Source organism: Bos grunniens, chromosome 16 (assembly GCF_055505025.1).
Source record: "Bos grunniens cultivar Pamir isolate PY7600 chromosome 16, Bosgru_T2T1.0, whole genome shotgun sequence".
Lineage (NCBI taxonomy): Eukaryota > Metazoa > Chordata > Mammalia > Artiodactyla > Bovidae > Bos > Bos grunniens.
Genome location: NC_141180.1, coordinates 77,666,519 through 77,690,254, shown reverse-complemented (window position 1 = coordinate 77,690,254; position 23,736 = coordinate 77,666,519). Strand labels below are relative to the sequence as shown.

At 37.3% G+C, this 23,736-nt stretch overlaps 1 protein-coding gene across 1 annotated transcript in view; it reads left to right on the top strand.

Annotated features, from left to right (window-relative positions):
* Positions 1–811: 811 nt before the first annotated feature.
* LOC147357058 (zona pellucida sperm-binding protein 3 receptor-like) overlaps positions 812–23,736 on the top strand; it is a 66,809-nt gene continuing 43,884 nt past the window's right edge. Inside the window, exons 1-4 of the mRNA XM_086342802.1 lie at positions 812–915; positions 15,235–15,401; positions 16,521–16,700; positions 17,766–17,865. Coding sequence (XP_086198928.1) covers positions 15,260–15,401; positions 16,521–16,700; positions 17,766–17,865 — 422 coding nt within the window. The 5' untranslated portion in view covers positions 812–915; positions 15,235–15,259. The remainder of the gene's footprint in view (positions 916–15,234; positions 15,402–16,520; positions 16,701–17,765; positions 17,866–23,736) is intronic.

The window sequence follows — 23,736 nt, the reverse complement described above, 5'->3', positions numbered from 1 at the left end:
GGGTTGATTTATTTCTTTTTATTATTGGGATCATACAATATGTATTATGGGCTCAGGTGGCTCAGTGGTAAAAGAATCCACCTGCCAATGCAGGAGACACAAGAGACACAGGTTGGATCCATGGGTCAGGAAGGTCCCCTAGAGGAAGCCATGGCAACCCACTCCAGTATTCTTGCCTGGAGAAACACATGGACAGAGGAGCCTGGTGGGCTACAGTCCATGGGGTCACAGAGAGTCAGACATGACTGAAGCGACTTAGTACACACATTCATGCACTATCTCAATTGCTGCTGGTGAGATGAGCTTTAAGGTGGATTTTATTTATGCATTGTTTAAACTTAATTATAGGAGCTAGTTCTTCATCTAACACTCTGAGTTAGGAGTAGCAGGTTTTAATGCTTTCATTTTTCAGCAAATAAAATCCAGACCCCAGGACAGGAAGATATCATAGATCCAGCTTTCCTAGCCTCCAGTTCTACATTTTTTTTCCCCAGTGAACACTGTTCTTTTTTGGTTAGGTCATGGGAATCATCCTTCTAATTATCCCTCATGGGCAAGGTAAGCAAAGGGAACAATGAACTATTATGACATGTTATCAATTTGAAGACTGGTTAAGGGGAAGGAGGAAATTAAATATCTACTGACACTTTTCTCTGCAGTTAATCATTTGCAAGGACAATTAACGGTTACTTCTTATCTGCGCCAACTGCTCATTTTTACCTGACCAGACAGCCACCAATCACATTGCTGGAACTCAGAGGATTTTCAGCTGAGCACTTGCTTGAAAGGCAAGGATGTTGTGATAAATTCTGTTGTAGAGAGGGTTAAGAATATCTGAGATCAAAGGTAACTCATTCTGAGAGAAAGAAATCAAGGCAACACTGTGGAGTCTGTTTCTTGTTCAGAAACCTACAGGTAAGTAATTTACTAAGCACTCAGATTACCTTAAGGAAGAGACTGATGTTTTTGTCTGAGGAGTGAAGGCTTCAAAGGATAAGGCAGAGAGAAATAATCAAGTGTCTGTTCATCAGAAATCCTTTCAGGATTCCTATGTTTTGTGGTAGAAATAAAACAGTTTGTGGGACTTGAAAAGTATTTAAAATTTTTTGAAGACTTGCCTACCAACGAAATAAATTGGAAAGTAAATCAGGAGTGTAAGATGCTATTTTTACTGATTCTAAAATATGTGTGTTTGTTGGTTTTTTGCCTATGTCTCACGTCTGGGAGAAGAAGCTGGAAGTAACTCAGATTTGCTGGAAAGACAACAGGGGTCCAGTGAGAAAGTAGGACATAGAAGGTCTGGTTTTCAGAGCCTGCATTCAGCAAATGTGTTAGGTTTCTCTTTGGAGATTTCATCTACCTGTCATCAGTCTTTGAAAGCAAAGATTTGTAGATAATAAGTGGATACTGGTAACCCTCTATTCAGTCTTTGAAGCGTGAAATCATAGTCTTCCTCACCTCTTTTCTCTCCTCACTTTCCGTAATTGGCATTGTTCTCTTCTGCCTTGAAATTCTCTTCTACCTTGGTTGAGCATGGCATACTTGCATTTTGGTTGTGAATTCATTCATTTCACCCACTCCTTTCCTTGGCTGCATCTGTTCTGACTTAAACTGGTAGTAAAAGGAGAGTGAAAGTAAAGTAGCTAGAATAAGCAGAAGCATTAAAACAAAACAAAACACCAAAACTCAGAATGGATCTCAGACAAGCAGAACTAAAACTGTGAAACACTTAGAAGAAATTATAGGAATAAAATCTTCACATTGAGTTAGGCAATGGTTTCTTCAATACATAAGCAACAAAATTAAAAAATAAATTAAAAATTCATCTAAATTAAAAACATTTGTGCTCCAAAAGATACTATCAATAATAAGTAGAAATCCCACAGGATGACAAGTGGCTTGTATCCAGAATATATAAAGACCTCATACAACTTAGAAACAAAAAGACAATTAACCCAATTAGAAATGAGCAAATGATTTTTAATAGAGATTTCTTTAAAGAAGATATCCGTATAATAATTAGCACATAAAAATATTCAACATCATTAGACATTAGAGAAATGTAAATCAAACCCACAATGAGGTACCACTTCATACATACTAAGGTGGCTAAATTAAAAAAGACAACCAATTTCAAGTGCTGAGGGATAATGCAGAGAAATTGAAGCCCTCATTCACTGCTGCTGGGAATGTAAAATGATGCAGTCACTTTGGAAAATTATTTGGCAGTTCATCAGTATATTAAACCTAGAGTCACTGTATGATCCAGCAATTCTAGTCCTAGAAAAAAGGGAATACACCCAATAAAAAAATTAAAACAAGTGTATATGCACAAAAATGTACATGAATGTTCATAGCAGAATTATTCCTAATAGCTCAAAAGTGGAAACAACCCAAATGTCCATCAGCTAAAGGATGGAAAAACAAGAGGTGGAATAGTCATAGAGCAGAATACTATTCAGTTATAAAAAGGAATGAAGTACTAAAGTTATGATATCAATGAACCCTAAAACATTATACTAAGTGAAGAAAGCCAATCACAAAATCCCATACACTATATGATTCTATTTATATGAAAAGTCTAGAATAGACAGATCCACAGAGATGGAAGGTAAGTTAGTGGTTGCCAGGGCCTGGGAGGGAGATAGACATTGGGGGGTGACTGCTAATGGATATAGCACTTCTTTGGGAGTGATAAAAATATTCAAAAATCAGATGGTGGTAATGGTTATACAACTCTGTGAATGTACTGAAAGCTGTGAATTTTATGCTTGAAGTAGGTGAAATTTGTGGTTTGTGAATTATTTCTCAGTAAATGTTTTTATAAAATGATTACATGTGGGATGAAAGAGGGTAGAATAAGGTTTTTATTTTATAAGATTTTTATTAACATACATGCCCCATAAAAACCAGAGATAGCTGGGCTCAGAGATCCGTGAATGATTCATGGATGATGGTCAGAGTCAGGAAGCTGATGAGCTCCTCCCAGGAAGACAGTTAAGGTGAGGGAAGAAGCAGCCCAGAATAGAGCTCTATGGATGCCCCATGGTCTGGGTATGGCACTGGGTTTCTCTATTACCATGAGCCATAGCGAAGGCCAGACCAAGGCTTCTGGCTGAAATCCAGCGTGCCTTCCTCTGCACCAGGGCTGAGTTAAAAACTCCTGGAATTGTAGCCACCAGTCGTTATAAGTTTAGATCATTATTGTGATGATGTTTTGTCTTCTAGGAGTTCACCTTCCAGCAGAGTCACATGCTAATTCCAGTTCTGTCCCTGTCTTCCCTAGGTTTAACAACTGCCAGCACCATGGCAGTTTCAGTGACTATGCCAAGCCCTTTACAGAAAATATTCTTATTTAATTTTCTCAATAATTGTCAGAGAATTGTGTAGTTTTTATAGAGGAAATTTGGGCTTAGCTGAGTATCTTGCCATGGGAACACATTTCCCATGTGGTGGAACCAGGAGTAAAATCCACATGGCCTGGGCCTGATTCCAGAGCTCACACGTGTGTACTGGCCACACACTGTCCTCCTCTGTAGATAACACTTTGGCTGTGGCCTTGATACGTTGAGATAAAAGGAGTGAAATCATTTCCCATCATTTTCCATTTGCCATCATTGCCTAACTTGGCTGTGAGCTGCAGAGAAAGGAGAAACATTTTTTATTACTCTCTCTCACTCTCCTTTTACTGGTCTTACGCCATTGCTCTCCATTAACTGGTTGATGACATTGACTCAGGTTAAAGATGGGGAAGGGGAACCTTGGAACCTACAATGAAATCACCTGGTAGTATCTTACTAAAATAAAGAGATGCTGGTTCAATCCCTTGGTTAGGAAGAGCTCCTGGAGAAGGAAATGGCAACCCATTCTTGCCTAGGAAATCCCATCTGTCCATGGGGTAGCAAAAGAGTTGAACACAACTTAGTGACTAAACAACATCTTTAAGATAAATACAATCTGACCACACACACACACACACGGATAGAAATGGACATGAAGCATTTTTTCCTCTTTAAAGCATATTTTGTCATAAATTTAGAAATATTTGTTCAGCATCTTTTCTGTGCAAGGCGGTCATAAGTGAGGGTTTTCACCCTCTCACTTCAAGGAGTTTATGGTTTAGCTGAAACACAGACTTTTGACTTTAGCTGTAATCCAAGTTGCAATTAAAATAGAATTATGAGCACTGAGCGCTGAAGAATTGATGCTTTTGAACTGTGGTGTTGGAGAAGACTCTTGAGAGTCCCTTGGACTGCAAGGAGATCCAACCAGTCCATTCTGAAGGAGATCAGCCCTGGGATTTCTTTGGAAGGAATGATGCTCAAGCTGAAACTCCAGTACTTTGGCCACCTCATGCGAAGAGTTGACTCATTGGAAAAGACTCTGATGCTGGGAGGGGTTGGGGGCAAGAGGAAAAGGGGACGACAGAGGATGAGATGGCTGGATGGCATCACTGACTCGATGGACGTGAGTCTGGGTGAACTCTGGGAGTTGGTGATGGACAGGGAGGCCTGGTGTGCTGCGATTCACGGGGTCACAAAGAGTTGGACACGACTGAGCGACTGAACTGAACTGAACTGAAATTGTAACTGGAATATGGAAGCTGGAATTTTGGATAGGACCAGTGTTTGAGATGTGTCTGGAAAATGGGTGGGATTTAATGGAGGAAAGGGTGAAAGAGCAGATGATGTAGACAGGTAAGATGTGAACTAGTAAGACAGTGGAAAAGTGTTTGAAAATTTCAGAATATATTGAAGAATACAAATAATTTCAATTGAAGATAGTCATGAGAATATACTTAACATCATTTTAAGACTGTCCAATGCACTGATCACGTGTCAGAGCTAGTGTTGTTAGAGTCTATTATTTACAATGAGTGTATTCAATGCATATATTTTCCTTATAAACTTAAGTACAAATATGGAGTTATTTAGAGGAAATTTTCATTTTAAAGTGTCATTACAAAAATTTAAAGCCATTTACTTTTTTTGCCAACATTTTAGTATTTTAAGATTTTTTATTCCTTTCATTAAATGACCAGTTTACCATAGCTAGCAAATTACTGGCTTACTGACAAACTACAGTTTTTTCTTTTTCTTTGGGAAGATTTAAATATTTTTGAATAGTCCTGTGAGCTTGGAGTTGTTTGGTTTTCATCATGTACAAATTGTCTTGTGACAGCTCCCTCTGCCTTAGAGGAAGGTGGTAAGGAGACATCCCAGATGGCGACTGGACAAAGGTGGTCAGTGGTCCCGCCTCTCCTGGGGCTGTCCCAGTTTTAGTATGGAAAGCCTCACATCCTAGAAGACCCCCTCAGTCTCAAGCAAACAGATGGTGACCCTGTGTCGCAGAAGTGGGATGGTGTGAATGCCTCAGAGACTTAGATTTCTATTTCTGCACACTTGCAGAACAGGCTGACTCATTCCATATATATTCAACATTACTTGTTATAGACAAATTTGCTATTATGTTGATTTAATTTTTGGCAGAATTGAAGTCATGAATAGAGCATGTGGAATGAGGCAGGAGGATTGGGTACACATGCAGGAGATAAGTTTGGAGGAGTGGTGTGATTGCAAGATTTAGGAAGTTAGTGTGATTTGAGTCTTCACTCAATCAAAGAGCTAAGCCGCTGCTAAAATAGAAAGCTAGTAGAAAGTTGCTCTGTATCACTGGTGGCTCAACCTGGTGCTCTGTGACAACCTAGATGAATGGAATGGGCTGTTCAAGAGGGAGGGGGCTATGTATACTTATGGCTGATTCATGTTGTTGCATGGCAGAAACCAACACAATGTTGTAAAGCAATTATCCTCCAATTAAAGATTTAAAAAATGAGCAAAGCATGTGAATAGATATTTCACCAAGGAAGAGATCAGATCAGATCAGATCAGATCAGTTGGTCAGTCGTGTTCGACTCTTTGCGACCCCATGAATTGCACCACGCCAGGCCTCTCTGTCCATCATCAACTCCCGGAGTTCACTCAGACTCACATCCATTGAGTCAGTGATGCCGTCCAGCCGTCTCATCCTCTGTCGTCCCCTTCTCCTCTTGCCCCCAATCCCTCCCAGCATCAGAGTCTTTTCCAATGAGTCAACTCTTCACATGAGGTGGCCAAAGTACTGGAGTTTCAGCTTTAGCATCATTCCTTCCAAAGAAATCCCAGGGCTGATCTCCTTCAGAATGGACTGGTTGGATCTCCTTGCAGTCCAAGAGACTCTCAAGAGTCTTCTCCAACACCACAGTTCAAAAGCATCAATGCTTCAGCGCTCAGCCTTCTTGACAGTCCAACTCTCACATCCATACATGACCACAGGAAAAACCATAGCCTTGACTAGATGAACCTTTGTTGGCAAAGTAAGGTCTCTGCTTTTGAACATGCTATCTAGGCTGGTCATAACTTTCCTTCCAAGGAAAGTAAGCGTCTTTTAATTTCATGGCTGCAGTCACCATCTGCAGTGATTTTGGAGCCCAGAAAAATAAAGTCTGACTCTGTTTCCACTGTTTCCCCATCTATTTCCCATGAAGTGATGGGACCAGATGCCATGATCTTCATTTTCTGAATGTTGAGCTTTAAGCCAACTTTTTCACTCTCCACTTTCACTTTCATCAAGAGGCTTTTGAGTTCCTCTTCACTTTCTGCCATAAGGGTGGTGTCATCTGCATATCTGAGGTTATTGATATTTCTCCCGGCAATCTTGATTCTAGCTTGTGCTTCTTCCAGTCCAGCGTTTCTCATGATGTACTCTGCATATAGGTTAAATAAACAGGGTGACAATATACAGCCTTGACGTACTCCTTTTCCTATTTGGAACCAGTCTGTTGTTCCATGTCCAGTTCTAACTGTTGGTTCCTGACCTGCATACAGATTTCTCAAGAGGCAGATCAGGTGGTCTGGTATTCCCATCTCTTTCAGAATTTTCTACAGTTTATTGTGATCAACACAGTCAAAGGCTTTGGCATAGTCAATAAAGCAGAAATAGATGTTTTTCTGGAACTCTCTTGCTTTTTCCATGATCCAGCAGATGTTGGAAATTTGATCTCTGGTTCCTCTGCCTTTTCTAAAACCAGCTTGAACATCAGGAATTTCATGGTTCACGTATTGCTGAAGCCTGGCTTGGAGAATTTTGAACATTACTTTAGTATCGTGTGAGATGAGTGCAATTGTGTGGTAGTTTGAGCATTTTTGGCATTGCCTTTCTTTGGGATTGGAATGAAAACTGACCTTTTCCAGTCCTGTGGCCACTGCTGAGTTTTCCAAATTTGCTGGCATAATGAGTGCAGCACTTTCACAGCATCATCCTTCAGGATTTGGAATAGCTCAACTGGAATTCTATCACCTCCACTAGCTTTGTTCATAGTGATGATATACAGATGGCCAATGAGCAGATGAAAAGTTGTACAGCATAATTAATCACAGGGGGACACAAATCAAAACCACAGTGAGATTCCACTGCACATTCATGAGGATGACTGTCATCAGACAGACCAACAGTGACAGGTCTTGGTGAGGATGGAGAGAAATTGGAATCCCCCAAGCTGCTGGTGGGAATGTGACATGGTGTAGCCATCATGGAGAACACTTGGGCAGTTCTCTTCAGAACTCAAACAACTTACCACATGACCTGCCATTCCATTCCTAGGCATCCTCTAGAAGAACTGCAAACACCTGTCCTCACAATGACTTGCACACCATGCACACAGTAGCTCTAGTTTCAACCCCACATGGAAAAAGACCCAAATGCCTATTGATGGATGAATGGATGAACACATTCTGATGCAGTCATATAGTATTATCCAGGAATACAAAGGAAGCAGCCAATATAGCACAAATACACACAACAATATGCATATATCTCATAATAATTCTATGTGAGTGAGAAACCAGACAATTAAGAGTATACCTGTATGTTTCTGGTCACACAGCTTTCTAGAAAATGCAAACTATCCTTCAGTGACAGACAGCAGGCCAGAGGTTGCTGGGGAAGGGTGCAGAGGGAATAGGAAGAGGCTGGAGGGCTGGATGACGAGGGGAAGACTGTGGTTGATGGTGTAGAAGTGGCTTCACAGGTGCCACATGGGTTAAACTACCAGATTGCACATTCGTACATAGGTTTATTGCATACAAAATACACCTAAACAAAATGTTCAAAGGAGGGAGGAAATCATATGTAGCAGCAATCATTTCTTTTATGGATTCAGGATCTCATGACATTTTTCTCCTAGTATATTTTTGAAAGAATGGGCAAAGATTTCTTAGGAACAACATCTCAGATAGTTTCATTTTTCATGTGCATATTATTCCATTTGGAATTTGTTTGAAATACTGTGAGATAGAAATCCAGCTATTTCCCCCAATTAGGTCAACACTATTCATTGTAAAAATTCATCTTTCTACCCTTACTTGAAAAGCTACCTTTATCCCATAACAAAGTGTGTATACATTTGGAAAAAAAGAGAGTTAAGCTGCTGTGTACAATGTGAGAGGTACCATAAGCTTCCCCCCGTAGCAAGGAGCACAGTGACAGCTTTGGGGAAAATAGAGAGAAAACTGCTTTGACTTAAGTGGGCATCTGCTGACAATTAGTATAATTAAGGGTTAATGGTAATATGAAACCATCTCAATCTATGTCAGTTTTTAGAGTAAAAAGTGAAATTTTGGATTTTACTGAAACTTAATTTCATATATCAGGCTTCCCAGGTGACTCAGTGGTAAAGAGTGATAAACAAGTAGGAGATGCAGGTTCAGTCCCTAGGTTGGGAAGATCCTCTAGAGAAGGAAATGGTAACCCACTCCTGTATTCTTGCCTGGGAAATGCCACTGACAGAGAAGCCTGGCAGGCTACAGTCCATGTGATTGCAAAGAGTTGGAGGTGACTTAGCGATTAAACAACAACAATTTTATATATCGCTTTAGATAAAAGGACTATTTCTTAAGTAAACTAAGAGTATTTGAGGTTTTATCCCCCAATTACGGGGTAAATATGGCCCAATAGGGCCGGCCATTAAAGACGTCTGATTAATGAAAGACCAGAACCAAGAAAAACACCAGGAATGCCTCTCCCCTTTCCTCCTTCCTTCCTTTCTCCCCCTCTCCTCTCTTTCCCTCTCTCTCTCTTTCCTTTCTTTTTGGTGGCAAAACCAATGCTTTTAAAAGTTTGAATTGACCCAAAGGATTACTGTTCTTGTTGATAGCTGCCATAAGAAACGTACATAGCTACAGATAGATATATAAGTTCGTAAATAATAGATAGATCAATAGGTGTAACTCCTTTCCTCTGTCTCATCATTTCTCACTTTTCTTTCATTTGCTTCTACTTGCCTAATTCCTGTGCCATTTCCTTGTTCAGAGCATTTCCACTGGTTTATCTGGCCAATTGCAATAATTTTCTTAATCTCCCTGTCCTCTCTCTCTGCCTCTTTCAGTCTATCTTGTTCACAGCTGTCATAGTGATCCCCAAAGCAAAGCAAATCATGTCACTTAAATCAGTAGCTGTCCATTTCCTAACCAAACTCCTAACCTTGGCACTGAAAACTCAATAAATCCCAGTTCTAATCAGTCCTATCTTTCACCATTTTGTCTCTATCACACATTCCTTACCTGCCAAAAAAATGGGAGCACTAATTACTGTTGCCCAGAAATAATCTTTATCTTATATACCTCACTGTTATGTTTTTCTATATCTTCATTTTTGTTTTATTTTTTAAATTTTATTTTATTTTTAAACTTTAAAATATTGTATTAGTTTTGCCAAATATCGAAATGAATCCGCCACAGGTATACATGTGTTCCCTATCCTGAACCCTCTTCCCTCCTCGCTCCCCATACTATCCCTCTGGGTCGTCCCAGTGCACCAGCCCCAAGCATCCAGTATTGTGCATCGAACCTGGACTGGCGACTCATTTCATACATGATATTATACATGTTTCAATGCCATTCTCCCAAATCTCCCCACCCTCTCCCTCTCCCACAGAGTCCATAAGACTGTTCTATACATCAGTGTCTCTTTTGCTGTCTCGTACACAGGGTTATTGTTACCATCTTTCTAAATTCCATATATAGGCATTAGTATACTGTATTGGTGTTTTTCTTTCTGGCTTACTTCACTCTGTATAATAGGCTCCAGTTTCATCCACCTCAATAGAACTGATTCAAATGAATCCTTTTAATGGCTGAGTAATACTCCATTGTGTATATGTACCACTGCTTTCTTATCCATTCATCTGCTGATGGACATCTAGGTTGCTTCCATGTTCTTGCTATTATAAACAGTGCTGCGATGAACATTGGGGTACATGTGTCTCTTTCCCTTCTGGTTTCCTTAGTGTGTATGCCCAGCAGTGGGATTGCTGGATCATAAGGCAATTCTATTTCCAGTTTTTAAAGGACTCTCCACACTGTTCTCCATAGTGGCTGTACTAGTTTGCATTCCCACCAGCAGTGTAAGAGGATTCCCTTTTCTCCACACCCTCTCCAGCATTTATTGCTTGTAGACTTTTGGATGGCAGCCATTCTGACTGGTGTGAAATGGTACCTCATAGTGGTTTTGATTTGCATTTCTCTGATAATGAGTGATGTTGAGCATCTTTTCATGTGTTTGTTAGCCATCTGTATGTCTTCTTTGGAGAAATGTCTATTTAGTTCTTTGGCCCATTTTTTGATTGGTTCATTTATTTTTCTGGAGTTGAGCTGTAGGAGTTGCTTGTATATTTTTGAGATTAGTTGTTTGTCAGTTGCTTCATTTGCTATTATTTTCTCCCATTCTGAAGGCTGCCTTTTCACCTTGCTAATAGTTTCCTTTGTTGTGCAGAAGCCTTTAAGTTTAATTAGGTCCCATTTGTTTATTTTTGCTTTTATTTCCAGTATTCTGGGAGGTGGGTCATAGAGGATCCTGCTGTGATGTATGTCGGAGAGTGTTTTGCCTATGTTTTCCTCTAGGAGTTTTATAGTTTCTGGTCTTACGTTGAGATCTTTAATCCATTTTGAGTTAATTTTTGTGTATGGTGTTAGAAAGTGTTCTAGTTTCATTGTTTTACAAGTGGTTGACCAGTTTTCCCAGCACCACTTGTTAAAGAGATTGTCTTTAATCCATTGTATATTCTTGCCTCCTTTGTCAAAGATAAGGTGTCCATATGTGTGTGGATTTATCTCTGGGCTTTCTATTTTGTTCCAGTGATCTATATTTCTGTCTTTGTGCCAGTACCATACTGTCTTGATAACTGTGGCTTTGTAGTAGAGCCTGAAGTCAGGTAGGTTGATTCCTCCAGTTCCATTCTTCTTTCTCAAGATCGCTTTGGCTATTCGAGGTTTTTTTTGTATTTCCATACAAATTGTGAAATTATTTGTTCTAGCTCTGTGAAGAATACCATTGGTAGCTTGATAGGGATTGCATTGATTCTATAAATTGCTTTGGGTAGTATACTCATTTTCACTATATTGATTCTTCCAATCCATGAACATGGTATTTTTCTCCATCTATTAGTGTCCTCTTTGATTTCTTTCACCAGTGTTTTATAGTTTTCTATATATAGGTCTTTAGTTTCTTTAGGTAGATATATTCCTAAGTATTTTATTCTTTCCATTGCAGTGGTGAATGGAATTGTTTCCTTAATTTCTCTTTCTGTTTTCTCATTATTAGTGTATAGGCATGCAAGGGATTTCTGTGTGTTGATTTTATATCCTGCAACTTTACTATAATCACTGATTAGTTCTAGTAATTTTCTGGTGGAGTCTTTAGGGTTTTCTATGTAGAGGATCATGTCATCTGCAAATAGTGAGAGTTTTACTTCTTCTTTTCCAATTTGGATTCCTTTTATTTCTTTTTCTGCTCTGATTGCTGTGGCCAGAACTTCCAAAACTGTGTTGAATAGTAATGGTGAGAGTGGGCACCCTTGTCTTATTCCTGACTTTAGAGGAAATGCTTTCAATTTTTCACCATTGAGTATAATGTTTGCTGTGGGTTTGTCATATATAGCTTTTATTATGTTGAGGTATGTTCCTTCTACTCCTGCTTTCTGGAGAGTTTTTATCATAAATGGATTTTGAATTTTGTCAAAGGCTTTCTCTGCATCTATTGAGATAATAGTATGGTTTTTATTTTTCAATTTGTTAATGTGGTGTATTACATTGATTGATTTGCGGATATTGAAGAATCCTTGTATCCCTGGGATAAAGCCCACTTGGTCATGGTGTATGATCTTTTTAATGTGTTGTTGGATTCTGATTGCTAGAATTTTGTTAAGAATTTTTGCATCTATGTTCATCAGTGATATTGGCCTGTAGTTTTCTTTTTTTGTGGCATCTTTGTCAGGTTTTGGTATTAGGGTGATGGTGGCCTCCTAGAATGAGTTTGGAAGTTTACCTCCCTCTGCAGTTTTCTGGAAGAGTTTGAGCATGATAGGTGTTAGCTCTTCTCTAAATTTTTGGTAGAATTCAGCTGTCAAGCCATCTGGACCTGGGCTTTTGTTTGCTGGAAGATTTTTGATTACAGTTTCAATTTCCGTGCTTGTGATGGGTCTGTTAAGATTTTCTATTTCTTCCTGGTCGAGTTTTGGAAAGTTGTACTTTTCTAAGAATTTGTCCATTTCTTCCACATTGTCCATTTTATTGGCATATAATTGTTAATAGTAGTCTCTTATGATCCTTTGTATTTCTGTGTTTTGTGTTGTGATCTCTCCATTTTCATTTCTAATTTTATTGGTTTGGTTTTTCTCCCTTTGTTTCTTGATGAGTCTGGCTAATGGTTTGTCAATTTCATTTATCCTTTCAAAGAACCAGCTTTTCACTTTGTTGATTTTTGCTATGGTCTCTTTTGTTTCTTTTGCATTTATTTCTGCTCTAATTTTTAAGATTTCTTTCCTTCTACTAACCCCGGGGTTCTTCATTTCTTCCTTTTCTAGTTGTTTTAGGTGTAGAGTTAGGTTATTTATTTGACTTGTTTCTTGACGTATGCCTGTATTGCTATGAACTTTCCCCTTAGGACTGCTTTTACAGTGTCCCACAGGTTTTGGGTTGTTGTGTTTTCGTTTTCATTCATTACTATGCAAATTTTGATTTCTTTCTTGATTTCTTCTGTGATTTGTTGGTTATTCAGCAGCGTGTTGTTCAGCCTCCATATGTTGGAATTTTTAATAGTTTTTCTCCTGTAAATGAGATCTAATCTTACTGCATTGTGGTCAGAAAAGATACTTGGAATGATTTCTAGTTTTTTGAATTTACCAAGGCTAGATTTATGGCCCAGAATGTGATCTATCCTGGAGAAGGTTCCATGTGCGCTTGAGAAAAAGGTGAAATTCATTGTTTTGGGATGAAATGTCCTATAGATATCAATTAGGTCTAACTGGTCTATTGTATCGTTTAAAGTTTGTGTTTCCTTGTTAATTTTCTGTTTAGTTTCTCTATTCGTAGGTGTGAGTGGGGTATTAAAGTCTCCCACTGTTATTGTGTTATTGTTAATTTCTCCTTTCATACTTGTTAGCATTTGTCTTAACATATTGCGGCGCTCCCGTGTTGGGTGCATATATATTTATAATTGTTATATCTTCTTCTTGGATTGATCCTTTGATCATTATGTAGTGACCATCTTTGTCTCTTTTCACAGCCTTTGTTTTAAAGTCTATTTTATCTGATATGAGTATTGCTACTCCTGCTTTCTTTTGGTCCCTATTTGCATGGAAAATCTTTTTCCAGCCCTTCACTTTCAGTTTGTATGTGTCCCCTGTTTTGACGTGGGTCTCTTGTAGACAACATATGTAGGGATCTTGTTTTTGTATCCATTCAGCCAGTCTTTGTCTTTTGGTTGGGGCATTCAACCCGTTTACATTTAAGGTAATTACTGATAAGTATGATCCCGTTGCCATTTACTTTATTGTTTTGGTTTCGAATTTATACATCGTTTTTGTGTTTCCTGTCCAGAGATTATCCTTTAGTATTTATTGGAGAGCTGGTTTGGTGGTGCAGAATTCTCTCAGCTTTTGCTTGTCTGAAAAACTTTTGATTTCTCCTTCATATTTGAATGAGATCCTTGCTGGGTACAGTAATCTGGGCTGTAGGTTATATTCTTTCATCATTTTAAGTATGTCTTGGCATTCCCTCCTGGCTTGAAGAGTTTCTATTGAGAGATCAGCTGTTATCCGTATGGGAATTCCCTTGTGTGTTATTTGTTGTTTTTCCCTTGCTGCTTTTAATATTTGTTCTTTGTGTTTGATCTTTGTTAATTTGATTAATATGTGTCTTGGGGTGTTTCGCCTTGGGTTTATCCTGTTTGGAACTCTCTGGGTTTCTTGGACTTGGGTGATTATTTCCTTCCCCATTTTAGGGAAGTTTTCAACGATTATCTCAAGTATTTTCTCATGGTCTTTCTTTTTGTCTTCTTCTTCTGGGACCCCTATGATTCGAATGTTGTAGCATTTAATATTGTCCTGGAAGTCTCTGAGATTGTCCTCATTTCTTTTAATTCGTTTTTCTTTTTTCCTCTCTGATTCATTTATTTCTACCATTCTATCTTCTAATTCACTAATCCTATCTTCTGCCTCTGTTATTCGACTATTTGTTGCCTCCAGAGTGTTTTTAATTTCATTTATTGCATTATTCATTATATATTGACTCTTTTTTATTTCTTCCAGGTCCTTGTTAAACCTTTCTTGCATCTTCTCAATCCTTGTCTCCAGCTATTTATCTGTGATTCCATTTTGATTTCAAGATTTTGGATCAATTTCACTATCACTATTCGGAATTCTTTATCAGGTAGATTCCCTATCTCTTCCTCTTTTGTTTGGTTTGGTGGGCATTTATCCTGTTCCTTTATCTGCTGGGTATTCCTCTGTCTCTTCATCTTGTTTAAATTGCTGAGTTTGGGGTGTCCTTTCTGTATTCTGGCAGTTTGTGGAGTTCTCTTCATTGTGGTGTTTCCTCGCTGTGTGTGGGTTTGTATATCTTCATTTTTAACATAAAATGTCTTGCATCCAATGCTCCAATTTCATAGCAGTGTCTGCCACCTCAGATGTATCCATGTCCATAAAGCCCACTCCCATTTCTTTACCTGCAATTAACTGTTCTCCTGAGCATGCTCCTGAAACAGATATATGCTATCTTTTATTGCAAATATTTGTGCTTAATGTTTTATCTTCTACACTCAGTTGTAATCTCCTTGAAGGGATGGTTCCCATGAGATTTTTTGTAGCCCTTTACATGGGGAAATTCAATAACTATTTATTAAGATGAGTTCTTCCAACAGAGAGATATTGAGGAAACATCAGATCATGCATCTTCCAAGAGTTCCACATGGGGTCCTTGATACAAAAAGGAAAATGGCAGCCAGGCCCTTCTCTGGGCTGTGGAAAGTCTCTGATCCAACTCTGTTACAAATGACCTTGGTCGCTGGTCTGTTGGCTTCTGTTCTTGGTGAGTAATGGGAAAATGAGGTCAGATTGTCACCATACAACTGAGTTCATCAGCATATCCTATTTTAACAGTTGTCTAAAAGATACCCATCCTTAACACTGTGGAGAGTATTTGACCACTTGAAATTTAGGGAAATTTATTATAACCCCCTGCCTTCCCCCAGCACTAAAGGTTTATTATGGTCACTTTTAATACTCCTTTTTAGAGCTTTCTCTCCAGGGACTCTTCAAAAGATCTAACCTTCATTGCCTGTGTGGTTCTTTAGAAAGTAGTGAATTGGTGTAATTATGCTGGGGCTCCCATCCCTTTATTTAATTATTCCAAGGGAGGTAGAATTAAGGCTTTACTTTTTAAGGATTTAATGGATCTCTACCTTGTGATGCTTTTTGAAAAACATTTTATTTTCAGATACATAGTCTATTTAAAACCATGTGTAAAATAGATAGCTGGTGAGAAGTTGCTACATAACCCAGGGAGCCAAACCTGGCATTCTGTGATGACCTGGAAGGGTGGAATGAGGGGAAGGGATACATATATAACTATGGCTGATCGCATTGTTGTACGGCAGAAACCAATACAACACCATGAACAATTTTCCTCCAATTAAAAAACAAGTTTAAAAAAGAACTAGTAGAGGGAAAAAAAGAAAAAACAAAAAACAAAATCCCAAGGGTCCAAAAGGACATATGGAAATGTCTTCTCATTTCTGACTCCTGAGCCAACTAATCTTATATAATGCTATTATTGCTAAAATATATATTATTTCTCGGGCAAGAAGATAGGATTACATGGCAAGGTATAAATGCCAGTGTTCTGAATATGTAGATTGGGGAATCTAATAGAATGATGAAATTCAGGTCTGTTTGTCCATTTTCTGACAAATTATCACATTTACGGGAGAGGAAGGATGAATTTTTTCTGCCTTTTTCCATTATTGTCATTGTTATCGAACAACAAACATGCTTTATGGATTGTTTACTATGTTTTCAATGAACAGCAGAGTAATAGGAGTCATGATAGAGAGGAGCATGATCTCTGCTCTAAAAGTCCTATTACTGAATAATTGAGGTGCTATGTCTTAATCTATAACTTGATTCTCCTTGTCATTTTGGTATCCAGGAGATTGTGGTCCTCCACCTGATTTACAGTTTGCTTCTCCAGACAACAAGGTGAATAACAAAGACTTCAAAACTGGAACTACACTGAAGTACACCTGCCTTCCTGGTTATAGCAGAATCAGACCAAGTTCAGTTACTTGTAATGACAGAGGCTCATGGGACTATCGTGTCTTTTGTGCTAGTAGGTATCAAAGTTTATTTTTCTCACCTGTCAGTTCAGTCACTCAGTCATGTCTGACTCTGTGACCCCATGGACCGCAGAACCCCAGGCTTTCCTGTCCAACACCAATGCTCAGAGCTTGCTCAAACTCATGTCCATCGAGTCAGTGATGCCATCCAATCATCTAGTTCTCTGTCATCCCCTTCTCCTCCTGCCTTCAAGCTTTCCAAGCATCAGGGTCTTTTCCAGTGAGTCAGTTCTTCCATCAGGTGGCCAAAGTATTGGATTTTCAGCTTTAGCATCAGTCTTTCCAATGAATATTCAGGACTGATTTCCTTTAGGATTGACTGGTTGGATCTCCTTGCAGTCCAAGGGACTCTCAAGAGTCTTCTCGAACACCACAGTTCAAAAGCATCAATTCTTTGGCTCTCAGCTTTTTTTATAGTCCAAGCTGTATATCCACTGTACTTTTTTTTTTTGGGGGGGGTGGGGGGGAGTTCTCTTAGGAACTTAATAAATTCTTTAATTCAAAGACTACTTTGATGAAAGTAGTCTTTAAAATTAACATTACCTATAGTAATTGGAGCCAGTATTTGGAGCCAGTCAGTTGGAAATATACACAGATATTTTGTTAACAGTAAAAATAAAGAATATTTTCCTTTCTTTTGTTTCCTTGTGACCAAGGACAGATATTTTTAGAACATACTTTACATGGATAACTTGTCATCCTTTATTATCACAATGATCTAACTAAGCCATCAAATATAAGCATATTTTTTCTTCTTTTAAAAATTTTTAAAATATTCAAAAAATGGGATAAATGTTTACTTTTATTTTTCCTCAAAATATAAAGTTCAGTAAGTCAGGGTGATGTATGGCAAAACCAATACAATATTGTAAAGTAATTAACCTCCAATTAAAATAAATACATTTATATTAAAAAAATTTAAAAAAGAAATAAGTTTTGAAAAAATTTTCTGTGTTTATGTGGAAGTAGCAGTTAAAGCCAATCAATCAGATTCCCCCCCCCCCCCATTACTGCTATTCAGTAATTGTAATCAGTCATTAATTTCATTTTCCTTCTAGAGAAGCAATGCAGAAACCTAGGAGACTTACCAAATGGGAAAATAGAAGTTAAGACAGATTTTCTTTTTGGTTCAACTGTAGAATTTAGCTGCTCAGAGGGGTAAGTATAAGGCAATCCGAAGCAATACTTTTCCTTGCAATTAATTTTTTATATGTAGATAATGCATTCACATATTTCAAAAATAAAATGATATGGAAAAGTATCATCCAGAATTCTTACTTCCCGTCCATCTCATTCCTCTCTGCCCACTGACAGGCAGTGACTTTAGTTTCTGATTTATCTTCTTAGTTTTTACATGTGTAAATACAAATGAGTACTTTATCACACAGAAGACAGCTGACTATCCATGTTAGTTTAAACCTTGCTTTTATTTTGTTCACTTAACAATATTGCCATGGATTGAATGTTTGTATCCTTCCCAAATTTGTATGTTGAACCCTGATTTCCAGTGTGATAGTATTTGGAGATAAGGCCTTTGGAAGTTAATGAAGTCATAAGAGTGGAGCCCGCATTATGGGATTAGGCCCAATATAAGACGAAACACAGAGCTAGTTTCCTTTCTGTTTGTCTGCATCATGTGAGGACACAGCAAGATGACTGCCACTTACAATCCAGGAAGAGGGTTCTTGCTGGAACATGATCATGCTGGTGTCCTGATCTCCAACTTCCAGAACTGTGAGAAATAAATTTCTGTTGTTTAAACCATCAATCTATGATATTCCATTATAGCACCTTGGACTAAGATACATATGTACTGGAGATCTCTGATATTCATGTGCTGTTTCTTCATTCTGCGCATATATGTTTACAGCTGTATAGTTTTTCAGTGGATGAATCATAGCTTATCATAGTTTATTTAATGGTTCCTATTGATAGAATTTGTGAGTTTCTATTCTTGTGTTATTACCTACAATGCCCTGATGCATAATTTTCTGTACATGATATTTTGCATGCATGCAGTTATGTCTGTAGGAAAAATTCCCAGAAGTAGGATTACAGGATCACAGAGATGATACTTTAAAATATTGATAAATATTGCTAAATTTCTCTTCACAGACTTTGTTCAATTTTGTAATGCAAACAAACATCTATTTTCCCACCATCTCTTCAATTGAGGATTGCCCATTCAGATTAGAAAATAAAACTTCCTTGTAGTTTTAAAAAACTTATTGAGATGTGTAGGTTGATATGTAGTCACAAGAAACAGCAAAGAGAGATTCTATACATTATTGTTCCAGTTTGTCCCAGTGGTACTGTCTTCCATGACTGTAGTACAGTATCACAATCAAGAAATCGACACTGATATAATTCATTAACCTTATTCAGGTTTCATTTCTCTCTGTGTGTGTGTGAGAATTTATTGCTGAGACTATATTTCATGGTATGAAATTTGTTTAGCCATTCACCTGTTGAAAACATTTGCATATAGGTTTTGTGTGTGTGTAAATGTGAACTTACGTCTTCATTTTTTTCTGGGGTAGATACATAGGTGGGTCATATAATAGTCATAGATTTAATTTTTAAAGGAAATTGCCTGTTTTCCAGAGATGTCGAACCATTTTATGTTCCCATCAGCAATGTCAGACTAATCCGTACCATCCACATCAGCATTTGATGTTGCCAATTATTTTAGACACTTCGATAGGTGTGGTGATATCTCACTGTGGTTTTAGTTTGTATTTCTGTCATAGACATTGATGTTGAACTTCTTTTTATGTGCTTATTTGCCATTTGTATCTTCCTCCGTGATTGTTGCTCAGTCATTCAGTTGTGTCTGACTCTGCAACCCCATGGACTGCAGCACACCAGGCTTCCCTGTCCTTCACCATCTGTGGGAGTCTGCTTAAACTTATGTCCATTGAGTCAGTGATGCCATGCAACCATCTGATCCTCTGTTGTCCCTTTCTATATCTGTTCATATCTTTTGCCCATTTTCTAACTGGATTATTTAGCTTTTTACCATTGAGTTTTCAGATTTTTTAAAAAATATATTCTGTATACTCTTCCTTTGTTGGATATATGATTTGCTAATGTTTTCCTCTAGTTTGTAGTTTGATTTCTCATCCTTTTCACAGATCTTTCACAGAGTTAAGGTTTTTAATTTTGGTGAGGTGCAACTTTTCAATTTTCTTTTAGGCATCATTTTATTGGTGTCAGGTCTAAGAATTTATCATTTAGTCTTTGATACTGTGTGCTTGTGTGGATCTATTTCTGGGTTTTCATTTTGTTCCACTGGGTCTATTTTTCTGCCAACACCACACTGTCTTAATTACTATAGCTACATAGGAAGTCAACGTTGGGTAGAGAAATTCCTTTCACCCCCTTTTTGTTTTTCAAAATTGTTTTAGGTATTCTAGGTTCTGTGTATTTCCATATAGCTTTTAGAATAAACTTCTCTATGTCCACAACAAACTTTGCTAGAATTTTGGTAAGTCTTGCATTCTGTATAGAATTTGACATCTTTAAAATGTCTAGTCTCCCAATTCATGAATACAATGCTCTTTTCCATTTACTTAAGTCTTTTAAAATTTCTTTTTCAAAATTTTGTAACTTTTAGTGCATATTTTATATACATATTTTATTATATTTATATCTATATTTGTATCATTTTCTTTGGAGCAATGGTAAATGGCATTGTCTCTTAAAGTTTGATTTTCTCATATCTGTTCTTGGTATATAGTAATATGATTGATCCTGTGTGTTGATCTTTGTCCTGCTGTCTTACTGAACCCACTAAACTAGTTCTGAAAGATTTTTGTTTTGTTTTTGTAGGTTGCTTGTGATTTTCTACTTAAACATTAATGTCATCTATAAATAGAAACTTTTTTTTTCTGCCTTCACAATGTGTATGTCTTTTATTTATTTTTCTTTCCTTATTGTGCTAGCTAGAACTTCTAATTCTATGTTGAACAACCACGGTGACTGTGGACACCCTTGCCTTATTCCCAATCTTGGAGAAAAGCTTCTATCTTCCACCATTAAGTATGTTAGTACAGGCTTTTTTTTTTTCTTTTTTAATAGATGCTCTTTATTGAGAAGTGCTCCTCTATTCTTAGTTTACTGAGAGATTTTATCATGAAAGGTTATGGATTTTTAAAAAATGTTTGTTATTCATCACTGTGCATATGATCACATAATTTTTCTTTCTTTCTTTTTTTTTTATCCTGTTGGTATGATGGGCTACATTGACTAGTTTTCAAGTTTTAAAACTGTTTACCTCAAATAAGTTTCATTTGGACATGATGCATCATTGTTTTTACAAATTCTTGGGTTGATTTTCTAATATTTTGTTGAGGATTTTTGTGGATACTTTTAAGAGAAATAAATTGGTCTATATTCTTTTTTTTGTACTATGTCTGAATTTGATATATGAGTAATTATAAGCATTATAAAGTGAGTTAAGAAGTGTTCTTTTCTCCTCAGTTTTCCAGGAGATATTGTGGAAAATAATTTTTTTAAAAATATCTGACAGAATTCTCCTATAAAACTATCTGGGCTTATATATTTCTTTTTCTGTACTCTTAATTATGAAGTCAATTTCTTTAATAGTTCTAGGATTACTCAAATTGTTTATTTTGACTTTGTTGCATTTTGTACTTTTCAAAGAATTATTCTTTTTCTTTTAAGATGTTGAATTTATGAGAATAAAATTGTTCATTCCTTTATTCTTCCTTCAATGGCTTCAGGATCTGTAGTGAAATTCTCTGTTTCATTTCATGATATTGCTGACTTCTGTCTTCTACCTTTATCAATCTTATAAGAGATTTACCAATTTTATCATTTTTTTTAGAGTCAGCTTTTTGTTTAATTATTTTCTTATTGTTTTCCTGTTTTATTTATTTATTTTTTTTTAATAGATTATAGTACACTTGGATTCTTCTACTCATAGCCTAAGTTTGTTTGGAAGCAGATGGTAGTTAGGAGTTTGGTATAACGTATAGAAGATTTTAAAGGTTTTACATGAAAGTTGATTTCTAGCTGGGTGATCAATAAACCCTTGTCCTAGTCAAGGCAGAGGCCACCTGCATAGGCTATGACCTTCTACTCTTTTTGTTCATTGATAATCCCAGTTTAATCCATGATTCTTTGTTGAAAGCAGCTGAAAGTGTTTCACACTATCCAATATTATTCCCCTAAGCTTTTCTTTTTCCTTCCTTCCTTCTTTCTTTCTTTTTTTTTTTTTTTAATTTTTTAAAAAAATCACATGCTCCCCATCCTGAACCCTCCTCCCTCCCAACCTCCCCATACCATCCCCCTGGGCCTTCCCAGCGCACCAGCCCCAAGCATCCAGCATCGTGCACTGAACCTGGACTGGCATCTCGTTTCATACATGACATTTCACATGTTTCAATGACATTCTCCCAAATCTTCCCACCCTCTCCCACAGAGTCCATAAGACTGTTCTATACATCAGTGTCTCTTTTGCTGTCTCGTACACAGGGTTATCGTTACCATCTTTCTAAATTCCACATACATGCGTTAGTATACTGTATTTATGTTTTTCCTTCTGGCTTACTTCACTCTGTATAATAGTCTCCAGTTTCATCCACCTCATTAGAACTGATTCAAATGTATTCTTTTTAATGGCTGAGTAATACTCCATGTTTTCCTGTTTTAAACTTACTGATTTCTGCTTTTGTTTCCTTTTTCCTCCTTGCTTTGGGTTTATGGCTTCTTCTTTTTTCATGTTTCTTGAAGTAGGAATTTCGATTCCTGATTTGAGAACTTTTCTATTTTCCAATGTAAGCATTTATTGCTATGAAACTCCATTTCAGCACTGATTTATCTGTGTTCTACACATTCTCTTATGTTATAGTTTCATTTTTATTCTGTGTATTTAATTTCCTTTGAGATTTCCCTTTGACCATGGATTATTTAGAACTGTGCTATTTAATTTTCAATTGTTTTGAGATTTTTCTCTTGTCTTTCTGTTATTTGTCTCTAGTTTAATTCCATTACAGTCAGAAAATATACATTGCATGATTTAAATTTTTATATGTCTGCTGAGATTTATTTCATGGTCCAGGATATAATTTTTCCTGATGAATTTCTCTGGGTGCTTGGGAAAATGTGTATTCTGCTGCTGTTAAATGGTTTCCCTGTAGTCTTAATGTGCACTTTTCTATTTACAAGTGATGTTGAGCATATTTCATATATCTGAAAGATGTTCAGCTGATGCTGAAGCTGAAGCTCCAGCACTTTGACCATGTGATGAGAACAAATGACACATTGGAAAAGACCCTGATGTTGGGAAAGATTGAGGGCATAAGGAAAAGAGGGCGACAGCGGATGAAATGGTTGCATGGCATCACCGATTCAATGGATATGAACTTGGGCAAACTCTCGGAGATGGGGAGGGACAGGGAAACCTGGCGTACTACAGTCCATGGAGTTGTGAAGAGTTGGACACAACTTGGCTACTGAACTACAACAAAAAGATATCTATATTTTTTCTTTTTAAATGTCAATGAATTACAGTATTTTTTTCTCACTGTGTCATCTTTCCTTTGACTTGTCATCCTTTCCTTTCACTTTCCTTCCTCTTTCTTGCCAAGCAAAATGTATGTGCCATATCTGTTGAACTTATCAATCTTTTTTTTTTTTTAAAGGCTTTTGGATTTGAGTTATAGTCAAAAGGCCTTCCTTGCTTGAAGATTGTAATTATCCACAATTATTCAACTACTTTTATGGTTTAATGTTTTAATTCAGAGTTCAGAGGCACTAGCCAATTTTATCTTTCCTTAGGTGGATTTCATATTGTCTTGCCACCATTTATTAAAGTCCATGATTAATTCTCTGGTTGGCTTCCCTGGTGGCTCAGATGGTAAAGCGTCTTGGAGACTGGGATTCGATCCCTGGGTTGGGAAGATCCTCTGGAGAAGGAAATGTCATCTGAAAATAATGATACTATTATTTTTCCTTTCTAATTTTTTTTCAGCATTTTTAAACCATATATATTTTTTGATCTGT